The sequence below is a fragment of the Vidua macroura genome, chromosome 6 (assembly GCF_024509145.1).
Source record: "Vidua macroura isolate BioBank_ID:100142 chromosome 6, ASM2450914v1, whole genome shotgun sequence".
NCBI lineage: Eukaryota > Metazoa > Chordata > Aves > Passeriformes > Viduidae > Vidua > Vidua macroura.
The window spans coordinates 2,615,930-2,627,462 of record NC_071576.1 but is presented as its reverse complement, the minus strand read 5'-3'; the positions used below and the strand labels follow the sequence as shown (position 1 = coordinate 2,627,462).

At 49.0% G+C, this 11,533-nt stretch overlaps 1 protein-coding gene across 2 annotated transcripts in view; it reads left to right on the top strand.

Moving 5' to 3' along the window:
• Positions 1–158: 158 nt before the first annotated feature.
• Positions 159–11,533, top strand: part of TXNDC16 (thioredoxin domain containing 16) — a 37,869-nt gene continuing 26,494 nt past the window's right edge. The window contains exons 1-8 of one of the 2 annotated variants that reach the window (XM_053980817.1): positions 159–228; positions 564–790; positions 6,644–6,847; positions 7,787–7,869; positions 8,602–8,675; positions 9,535–9,609; positions 10,397–10,518; positions 11,036–11,126. In XM_053980817.1, the coding sequence (XP_053836792.1) occupies positions 6,679–6,847; positions 7,787–7,869; positions 8,602–8,675; positions 9,535–9,609; positions 10,397–10,518; positions 11,036–11,126 (614 nt within the window). In that variant the 5' untranslated portion in view covers positions 159–228; positions 564–790; positions 6,644–6,678. Of the gene's footprint in view, positions 229–563; positions 791–842; positions 865–6,643; positions 6,848–7,786; positions 7,870–8,601; positions 8,676–9,534; positions 9,610–10,396; positions 10,519–11,035; positions 11,127–11,533 lie in introns of those variants that run through there. The other variant, XM_053980818.1, reaches the window with a different exon arrangement.

The window sequence follows — 11,533 nt, the reverse complement described above, 5'->3', positions numbered from 1 at the left end:
CTCCGTGCCGGGCACAGCCGGCTGAGCCCGCTGATTTGAGGGGCGGCGGCGCGCGCTCCCCATTGGCCGCCCGCCGGCCACGCCCCTCGCCGCGCCCACCCGCCGCGCCCACTGGCCGGCGCCGCCTGTCAATCACCCGCGCGACGCCCCCGCCGCGCCGCCGCTTTGCTTGTTGGGTTGGCGGCGCCGCCCGCCCGCCATCCCTCCTTCGCGGAGAGGCGGCGAGGGGTGAGAGAGGGACCGGGAGAGGGGAGAGAGGAGAAAGGGACGAGAAAGATGAGACAGGGGAGAGGAGGAAGGGATGAGAAAGATGAGAGAGCGGAGAGGAGGAAGGGATGAGAAAGATGGGAGAGGGGAGCGGGGGGAGAACGGATGAGAGGGGCCGTGAGGGGAGCGCTGAGGGGCCTCCCGGAGGAGGCACCCCGGCAGGCAGAGTCGGGCTGCGGGAACATCCCCGCTTCAGGCTCTGTGGGGCTGTCCGGGTGTCGCTCACGGACCGGGAACGTGCCCGTTGCAGGCTGGGCATGTCCGGGTGTCGCTCACGGACCGTCTGTTCCACGCAGGATCCCTGTGGATGCAGGGACAGCTGAGGGAGCCGCGCTGCCGACAGGGCTCGGCTCCGCTGCAGCCCCCGTTACCGAGAGGCCTCGCTCGGCTCAGGGGTCGCTTCCCTGGGCATCCCGGCTTTTCCAGCCCTGCAGCCGGGGACGAGGCACGCCTCGGGCAGGGATGCTGTCCCAGCACCGCGGAGGAGGGATGAGGACATCGGCCTGAACGCCCGGGACACCAGGTAGGTGACAGCCCTGAGCCGCCCGGAGCTTGCTCAGTGGTGTGGCAGCTGCTTTCCAGGGACTGGTTCCTGTGGTAAGTATATTTCCGTTTCTCTTAGGATTTTTTATAGCGGTGTACAGAGAGAAAGAAGGAGAAAACAATTTTTATTTTTGTTTCTTGTTTTTCTGATGTGGAATGTGTTTGGAGAATTGTTTATTTGGGGTGATTGCTTGATTAGATTTTAGTGAGAATTGTTTGAGTTTGATGGTCAATTAGATTTACTTGTGTCTGGACTCTCGAGAACAGGGTCACGAGTTGTGAGTTAAATATGGTAGTTAGAAAAGTCAGTATGCAGTATTAATATCTTCCTTTATATAATATATTAACGTATTATAGCATAGTTATAATAAAGAAATCATTCAGCCTTCTGAACTAGAGTTGGACATCATCATTTCTTCCCACCAAGTTCACCTGCATTTTACAATAGGTTCCAAACAGACTGAACGGGGCAGCAGCAGTGGGTGATGCTGGTTCCACCAGGGGAGTGGTGGAATTCAGCAGTACTGGTGATTCCAGCAGATGGTGATTCCAGCATGCAGTGATGCTGCCAGGGAAGTGGTGGATTCATCGTCCTTGGGAAGGGTTCACAAACCGCGTGCGTGTGGCACTTGGGGCCGTGGGGCCGTGGTGGGCTTGGCAGTGCTGGGGGAATGGTTGGACTCGTTGGTCTCAGAGGTTTTCTCCAGCCTGTATGATTCCATGCTGCGGGCTGTCTGCTGTGCACGGGAATCAAAGCCCTCCTCTCCTGGCGTGGGCAGAGGGAAAGGCTGCAGCGTGTCCCTCCTGCAGCCTTGGATAGCAAGTGAGACCTGGCTGCTGGGAAGCTGGGCCTGGAAACGAAAATGAAACTCCTCTGGAAGTGGCAGGATAAATGGCAGCATGGGAGCATCAAAAATCCAGCAAAAATCCAGGCAAAGCACACTGGGCAACAGGCTGGGATGCACTTGGATGCTCCCAGAAAAGATTCCCTGTGATTCAAGATGCTCCCACAGCTGCCCCTGTAGGCAGGAGGGAGATGCAGTGAGTGCAAAGGGCCAGTGGTTATCTGAGTCCCATAACTGCAGGCTCATCCCAAAGCTTTGGAAAAGCATCTCACTGTTATTCCAACTCCAAATGCTGGGGAATTGCAGCTCTAGCACTCTACTCAAATCAGTTGTGTCCAAGAACTTGCCTTTGGAAAATTTGAAAGGAGTCGGGTTGAGTTCTGTGCCAGCTAATTGGGTAATGATAATGAACCTGTGATAATTATCATGGGGCTGTGATAATGAACATGTCAGCTGTGTAGGAAAAGTCTGGAGCAAGGAAGGGATGTGTGTAGTGAAAAATATGAAAAGTCAATATAATTCCAGGCAAGGAATCATGGGTTGGGTTGGAAGGGACCTTAAAACTCATCCAGTTCCACTTCTGCCATGGCAGGGACATCTTCCACCATCCCAGGCTGCTCCAAGCCCCATCCAGCCTGGCCTTGGACATTTCCAGGGATCCAGGGGCAGCCACAGCTTCTCTGGACACCCTGTGCCAGGGCTTCTCCACCCTCCCAGCCAAGAATTCCTTTCCAATATTCCATCCAACCCTGCCCTCTGGCAGTGGGAAGCCATTCCCCAAGGGACTCAATGATCTTAGAGGGCTTTTCCAACCTTAAGGATTGTGTCATTTTTCTGGATCACCTAAAGGAAGCTTGTTTGTGTGGACAAAAATGCAGGAAGAGCTGTCAGTGTTCCTCTCTGCCTTGCATTTTGGAGCAGCAGCAGAAGGGATATTTGTGCTGGGACATGCAGGTGAGCTGGAGAGAGAACTTCAGCCTGTCCATCCTGCTGGAGCTAAGGGATTGAGTCAGCTCACATGGATTTGGGGTCTGGATTGTGCCCTCCCTGCCAGGAAATCTGGGAGAACAGCTCACTGGTTAAGTGCTGCCAGAAGGGCATGGAAGGCAGGTGAGAATCCTGCCAAAAAACCTGTGCCAGCAGGGTGTGGGGTGAATGTCCTGCTGCAAAGAGAGCCCTGATTTGGGTCAATCAGCACAGGAGAGCTTGAAGTGACTCCATTCAGGAGCATCCTAAGTGCTCCTGGTTTAGGAACATCTACCTAGGGAGTTAAAACTTAACCAGCTGAGGCCTCTGCAGGCTGGGAGAGGATGGAATGGAATAAAATTAACAACAGAGCAATATATTTCTGGGGAGGCCCTGGCACAGGATTCCCAGAGCAGCTGTGATCCCTGGAAGTGTCCAAGGCCAGGCTGGACAGGGCTTGGAGCAATCTGGGACAGTGGAAGATGTCCCTGCCCATGGGAAAGTTGGAACTTTGGTTTTTAAGGTCCCTTCCAACCCAAGCAGTTCTGGGATTCTGTGATGATATTTTTGGACAAACCAAAGTGTAGATTTTACATTAAAGTCCAGGCTGGTGGTGTTTCTGCTGAGTCCAGGGAAGCCCATGCATGGTGGGGGTGGTACCAGCTGGCTGTGCAGTCCATAGTTCCAGTAGGACAGCAGTTCATCCTTGTCTTGTGAACCTTAAATCCCACCCCACAACACCCTCCTGTGGGATTATGGTTTTTTTCTGACTTAGAGATGGGGTAATTGAGAGGTGTTTTAAAAACTTTCATTTTATTTTTAGTTACATGTGAAGGGTAAGCTAACACAGCTGTTAATATTTACATTATTATAATTAGAAGCTATTTCTTAATTATAATATAAGTGTTTTCTGGCTTATTAGTTTTTGTTACACTATATTTGTAAATGTTTTAAAGTTATTTATTTAAAATTACCCCTCGTGGGTCTTACTACAATGCATTTTTTATAGTTTTATTTTTCTAAAGTCTTTAGTCTTATTTGTAAGGTTATATTTTGAAACTTGTTTCTAGTTTTATTTATTCTTAATAATGTTTGTTTTATTTTATGGTATTTTTCAGTTAGTATTTCTTATTTTAAAGTTTGTATCTAAATATATATTATATAAACCTTCTATCAAACTTTTAAAAATTTTAATACATTTATTTCTTACACCCTCCCTTTAGGGAGCTCAGCTTCCTCAGTGATAAATCTTGGCAGCTGAGATCTGTGTGAGGAAAAGTGTCGTGGAAAGCAGCTGGGATCAGAGGTGATCCCAGCCCATGGATTCCACTGCAGGATTCCCAAAAAAAAAAAAAAAACCAAACTGATGTGGCACAAGCAATTTATGCCCCCACACGAGTTTGGGCTGGATATCTCTGATGGATTTGGTTTCACTTCAGGTCACCTACAGTGACCTTAACCACCTTGCCTGGCTCTGCCTTGGAATTATGGCAGTGGAAACCTGAGGCAGGCCTGGCATTCCACCCGTGCTGTGCTAGGCTGTCCCTTGTCCATGGGCTTAAGGTTTCCCAGCAGTGACACAGAGCTGGTTCACACATCCCTGGTGTTTTCACACATCTCTGCCAATCCTGCAAGTGTCAGCGCTACGGGGTTCTGGCTGTTTCCAGCCCTAGGGGGTTAATTTTCCATTGATGGGAAAGAGGTGACAGAGGAAGTGGCCTAAAAGCTGAATATTCAGGTCTGGGTTGATGGGGAGCAGAGGGAAGCTGCTGGGCAGGATGGAGTGATGAGGAGGTGAGAGGACTTGAGCAAGGAAGGGGCGAGCACACATTTTTCACTGGACTCCAGAATGGTTTGGGTTGGAAGGGACCTTAAATCCCATCTCAGTCCCACCCCCTGCCATGGGCAGGAACACTTGTCACTATCCCAAGGTGCTCCAAGCCCTGTCCAGCCTGGCCCTGGACACTTCCAGGGATCCAGGGGCAGCCACAGCTTCTCTGGACACCCTGTACCAGGACCTCCCCATACTCCCAGGAAAGAATTCCCAGTTCCCAATCTCCCATCCATCCCTGCCCTCTGGCAGTGGAAGCCATTCCCTGTGTCCTGTCCTTCCATCCTTGTTCCCAGTCCCTCTCCAGCTCTCCTGGAGTCTCCTTAGGCACTGGAAGGGGCTCTGAGCTCTCCTTGAGGGCTGGAGTTATGTTTTAAACTGCTGACCCTCTCCTCCAGATATAATTCTGTGACATCTTTGAGTGCTTGGAGGCTGCTCCTCTTCCTTCCTGGACAGTAAGCTCTCCCATTTGACCTGGGCTGGTTCCCACGTGCCAGGATTGTGTTTATTTTTCCATCCTGCCATAGCCAAGTTTGTCATTTAATAAACATCAACCCCCCCAGCCTGATCCCTGTCCCCTCTGTAAGCCAGGGGAACAGATGGGAGGGCATGGGACCAGAAATGCCTGGCACTGCCCAAAGCTGGAAAGGAGACAACTGGAGATTTTGAGATGAAAAGAAAAAAAAATAATGTATTTCCAGCTCTGTTGTGCCTTCAGGCCTGATCCAAACCCCTCAGCTCCTGGAGAAGGAGCCTGTGAAGGCTGAGTGTGCCTGTCAGTAGCTCCTCACTCCTGGAGCATGGCAGAGAAGCTTTCCCTGCTTGTTTTTGGAGTGTTTGAGCTTGGGTTGATCCCAGGGCAGCCGTGGTGAGCTGACAGCCTCTGCCAGGGTGTTGGAGGAGTGACAGCCCATGGACACAGGGGTGTTTGTTGAGGGAAGCAGCTGCAGCTCATGATGTAAATTCTGCATGGATTCAGTCCCAGCTTTGTCCCTTTGTTGAGCAGGGAGCAGCCACGCTCCAGCAGCAGAGAGCAATCCCTGAGGAGCAGGCTGGGAAGGAATGGAGTGGGAAGAAGGTGGCTTCTCATCCTTTAACCTCCTCACATCATCTGCCATGGCCTGGAGTGAGCAGGATCCCAAATTCCCAGATTTAGTTGGGAGCGACCTTAAAGATCATTTTGTCCCATCCCAGGGGCAGGGACACTTCCCACCAAAATCAATCTGTTCAGGAAAATTCACACTTAATAAATGTATTCTCTGGGAAAGTCAAGGTAGCTGCTAACAAGTGGCAAAGTCAGTAGCCAGAAGCAGAAAAGATTTTACAGAATTCTTGTCTGGCTTACTGCTACACATATTTTAGGTCAAGGGTAATCTGATTTTTTAATTAATCTTTTAAAGGTTAAATTGTATAGAACGTCTGATCACAGAGTAAAGGAAAAACTCAGCAGTATATACAAAAATAGCATCCATTTAAGTTACATAAATCCTTATAAATATAAGAGAGAAATCAGTTATTCTATAAAAAAAATAATTCAGAACATGTGTTCCTGAAGCACCAGCAGAACATCCTCATGCTGAGGACTTCAGCTAGAAAATCTTTATAAATATACCTGCAAAATTCTTCCTCGCTCTGACCAGAAACAAGTGTCAGAAGATGCACATTTCTATTTTGCACTGAACAGGAGCTCTCCTATTTGAATCTCAAATGGCCATTTGGTTTTTGGCAACCACAACACGTCCCATCCCTTTGCAAACACCTTTCAGGGCCACATAAATTCTACTGGCATCCTCAGAGCTTTGTAGCAGGAATTGAGACAGTTTGGGCGGGGGTTTGTGGATGATGCTGTCACTGCTTTGATGCCTGTGCATGGAATTTTTGTTTGACTCAAAGGAAATAAAAAGGAGGGAGGAAAATCAGCCCTAAGCTGAAAGCACTGAGGGTCTGTGCACTTGAAGGTGCCACTCAGAGGGAAGAGAGTGGCCTCTGCTGTCCTCTTTGCAGTTGTCTGAGTCACCTGTGGATTGAGTGACTAATTCATAATATCCTCAAGATGTTTGTGTCATATTAATAATAATTTCCACAGTTGGAAATTACAGTCATGTAACAGAGACTAAAACAGAGAAACACTCATATACGTGTTTGTGTGTGTTTTTTTGTTTTTTTGTTTTTTTTAAATTTTTCTCCCCAGTTGTGACTCTCCTGTGCCTGTAGCTGGGAACAGCCATGTCAGCCCAAAAGGCCAGATGGGTTTCTTCCTTGGTTTTCCTTCTCTTCTGTGCCTCCTCCATCCCAAAATGTGGAAGTGCCAGCCTGCAGCAGGAGCTGAGCCCCCAGCACTATTTCAGTGGTTTGGACGCTGGAAAAACATCCTTGGCTTTTTTCACCCCCAGTGGTACGTGTTTAATGTGAGTTTCCATCAGCCTGGGGCTCAGCAAGGCTGGGTGAGAGTGGAACAATCACAGAATCATGGAATGATTGGAGTTGGAAGGATCTTAAATCCCATCCAGTGCCACCCCCTGCCATGGGCAGGGACACCTTCCACTATCCCAGGCTGCTCCAAGCCTGTTCCAGTCTGGCCTTGGTCATTTCCAAGGATCCAGGGGCAGCCACAGCTTCTCTGGGAATTCTATCTCAGCCAGGAATTCCTTCCCAATCTCCCATCCATCCCTGCCCTCCGGCAGCCATTCCCTGTGTCCTGTCCCTCCATCCCTTGTAAAGAGTCTCTCTTCATCTTCCTTGTTGGCTCCTTCAGGCACTGGAAGGCTGCAGTTAATTCACCCCAGAGCCTTCTGTTTTCCAGCTCTCAGCCTTTCCTCTAGCAGAACTGCTCCATCCCTCCAATCAACCTGTATCCCTCCTCAGTGAAGGGGCAGTTCTTGAGGTTTTTAAACCCAAGGGGTTTTTGAAGAGCTGGTCAAGCACTGTATTTGCACAGTTCCAAGTGCTCCTGACAGGCAGAGACCTCTTGGGATGAGTTCTTTCCTGGCTGTGTCCTCAGGCACAGTCCTTCAAACATCTTCATTCATTTTCTGGATTATTTTCTGGAGGTACTGTGGAGGAGAAGGCAAATTTCCTAAGGGATTTTCCCCTCTTCTATAATACATGCTAGAAAAAGGGGAATCCCTTTCGTGAGGGAGAACTAAAGGCTGTCATGGATTAGGAGAACATCCTTGACCTTGCTTTTTTTCTTCATAATCCCCTGGGTGTGATTTCCCAAAGGCATTGGCATGGGCTGAGGAACATCTCCCACATCTCAGTGTGTGGCAGGAGGATGCTCTTCATCCTGAGGACTTGGAGAGGATTTTATTTTTTTTTTTTTTGTGTGTTTCAGTTTCTTCTGGTGCCCAGCCCTTCTGGGAGCAGATAGAGAGCTCAGCTGAGGCCCTCCAGGACTATGGTGTTTCTGTGGTGAAGGTAAATGGGGCTCAGGGAAGCTGCTGGGTGGGATGGAGTAAGGAGGAGATGAGCAGGGAAGGGATGAACACAGATTTTTCATAGGATCATGGACTCACAGAACAGCTTTGGCTTTCAGGGACCTTAAAGCTCATCTCTTTCCACCTCACCTTCCATGGACAGGGACACCTTCTACTATCCTGGGTTGCTCCAAGCCCTGTCCAGCCTGGCCTGGAACATTTCCAGGGATGGAAAATCCCCAACTTCTCTGGGCAGCCTGTTCCAGTGTCCATGTTCCATGATGGATGAGGTTGGTTAACTTCTTTTCAGCTCAGTGTAATAAATATTTCATACAAAGGAGTTTTTAGCTGAGATTTCATGCAGATTCACGTGAGGGAATTACAAATTCAGGCAAGTGTAATTAGACTCTAAGAAGTGCTTATATATTTATATTTGGATTTATTTAGTTTCCTCCAGCTACAGACCAAGTTCAGTAAGGATGCATTGATCTGTCACTTTGAATATGCTGGGGAGATCATGGGGTCTTTTGATCCTATCTCACCCAAATCAGCAGGCTGAGCTGGAAAACTGAAGTACAAACTCCACTCTCCATCTCTGTCTCCGTTTTGGTGGATTTTCCCTCCCAGAAGGTTTGGAAAGGCTGGATTTACACTCTTGAATGGAAGAAAGCTGTAGGGGGTGTGTGTGGTTGTTGTGGGGCTGAACCTGTAATTACATGTATTTGCTGTCCAGGTGAATTGTCCCAAAGAGGATGTCTCAAGATATTGTGGAAAAGAAAATGCATTAAGGAAAGCTTTCCTGTTCAGGTGAGGAGCATTTCTGGGCACTGCACTGGGATCACTTTCCAGTGCAAATGTTTGAAGGAAACACTGTCAGCAATCAGAGGTGTCTGTGGAGGAATGAGAGGAGCCATGAGGAGAGCAGTGACCTGCATAGTTTAGCCAAAGGTGCCCCCAAAATTCCAGCACAGGCAGAGGAGATGCTTTGTCCTCAGTGTGAATTCTCCCATCCTGCCCCAAGTTCCTTGGAGCAGCAGAGGGATGAGCAACCACAGGAGAAACCCTCCATCAGTGTTTTGCTGTTCCTCTGGCCTCCCACCCCCAGAGCTATACTCAGGCCACAAGATTTTGGGTCTAGTCCAAGAAAGAAACACTTTCTGGTGCTCTCCTTGTTGGTGGGATTAACTCTTCTGCCCTGGATGGGAAGGTTCAGCTCCTGGTCTCTCCAAGGGTTGTCACATGGAAGCTTTTCCATGTATCAGCTCAGTTCTCATTGACTGTTGTACTGATAATCATGGAATAATTAAGGTTGGAAAAGACTTTTAAGGTCATCAAATCCAACCATTCCAAAGACCTTTAACATCATCAAGTCCAGCCATCCCAAAGACCTTTAACATCATCAAGTGCAACCATTCCAAAGACCTTTAAGATCACTGAGTCCAACCCTTCCCCCAGCACCGCCAAGGCCACCATGTCCCCAAGTGCAGCAGGAACCTGCTCAACCGGGCATAAATGATTCCCAACTCCAATCAAAAGAATCTCAAGTGTGTTTGCCATTTCTCCATCATGCTTCCTATCCTTCTGTGCCTGCCTTGGCTCCCTTTTCCCATGGATCCATGCAGTGAATCTCTCTCAGTTCCTTTGGTGACTCTCTTTTCCCTCCCAGAGGAAACCGACTGATCCGAGAGTTCCCCACCGACGCCCTGTTCAACGTGAACTCCATCGTCGCCAACGTTTTGTTGTAAGTCCAGACCACATCCCACTCTCTGAAATCCTTTTCCTTTCTATTCCCACTAAATGCCAGCCTTGTGTCCCATCTGGGTCGCCAGAAACTGATGCCTTGTGCAGGCTGCCCTAGAGCAGAGGCTGGATGGAGTCACAGAATAAAGCAGGGATTTATTAAAGGATCTCCTCCATGGATCCACCTTGGGCAGCACCAGAGCCCAGCCAGGGCTGCAGCCAAGAGGAACCAAAATGGTCCCAAAATGCACGAGCGCTCCCGGGGGCTCTCACTGGGATCAGCTCTGCTCCATTTGCACCTTGCAGTTCATTGTCCCATTCCAGCTTTAGCCCAGGCACTCCCATCCTGCTTGTTTTTCTCTCTCCAGCCCACGCTGTTTGTGCTCCTGGGCCTGAGCTTTGGATCATTTGTCCTTGGTGCCCAGCTGGAGCAGGAATTGTTTTGTCTCCCTGCTCTGTGCAGAGAGCTCACCATCCCATCATATGGAGCCCAGACCCGCACACTAAAGCAGCACAGAATGTGAAAAATAGAAAAACTAAAACCTGAGGCATCAAGGTATTCCAGAGGCTGCTCTCAGTCAAGCTTCTCTCTTCATAATGGTTTGACCCTGGTAAAATTTTTCCCTTGAGACAACTCACCAGCACACACCTTGGCACCTCCAGTTGGCTGTGAATCCTTAATCTGCCAGCAAGAAGCTGGAATTTTACCCTGGTTTTCCCATCATAGTTGTGTGGCTGCAAATTTACTCTTCAACCAGTTGCTAATGAGGTTTTTTCTGCCTCTTCAGTGCCCTGCTCTTTAATGAAGTTAAATATGTTGAAACACTGGCAGACCTTGAGAACATTGAAAATGTATTGAAAGGGAAGTCCAACATGGTCTTTGCCTATGTACCAGCTACTGGGACAGCAGGTAGGGATGCTCAGCTTTCCATCTTTCCTCTCTTCCCCCAGCCTTTTTTTTTTTTTTTTTGGTAGAATATCCAGGAGCTGAGTTTCTGACCCAAAGTTTTGCAAATGAAAACCTGAAAGGGCCACCCAGCCACAAGATCTCCACTTCCATATGTCTTGCTTTGTTTCCAAAGGGAATCAGTTGCACCAGAAAAGTTTTGCTGGGAACACAAACCTTGAGAGATGGACTTGGAGAGGGACAGCAAGCCAGTGGTTGCTGTCTTAAAAATAATAAATCCCCAGGCAGATCTCTGGCTCTGCAGTGGAATGGATTCTCACAGAACACCTGTTGGCTGGGGATCAGGAATGGGATCCAGCTCCAGTTGCTCACTTCCCTTCGCAGTGTGTTTTCAGACAGACTCTGTGACATTGTACCAAGAGTTTCTGAAAGCCTGGGAATTGATTTTTACACCTGGCAAGGATGAAACAGGAGATGTGGGGGGAACAAAGCTAAGTTCACCTTGTCTTTCCCTTTCCAGAGCACAGAGCTGTGATGGAGGCAGCTTTTGTCTATGGGACCATCCACCAGTTCGTCCTGACAACTGAGGCAGCACTGCTGAAGGCCACCAGGTACATCCAGACACACCCCCACCATGGAGAGCTGCTTCTGTGCACTGTTTGCCTCACTCCTGGTGTCTCAGATTCCAAAGCAACTCTGGGATGGCATTAGGGTGTTGTGCCAAGGGTGGACAGTCAGATCTGTTTTCCAAAAGCTGCTGGTTGTGTTCCTTGGAGTAGCCTTGCTGTTTGTGGCTGTATTGGGTGGGATTTCACAGGAGAAGAGCCCTGTGTCTCCTCTCCATGGCTGATGGATCAAACCTCAGCCATGGGTTTCCAGGAGAGTTGATGTTAAAATCCCAAAGCACTCCCACCTTGTGCTGTGATATCCAAGAGCAAGAACTGTAGCACTGGTCGTGGATTTGGGAATTCCCATCCCATGGCCTCAGTGGCCACCCCCTTCCCAGGCAGGAGGAGCT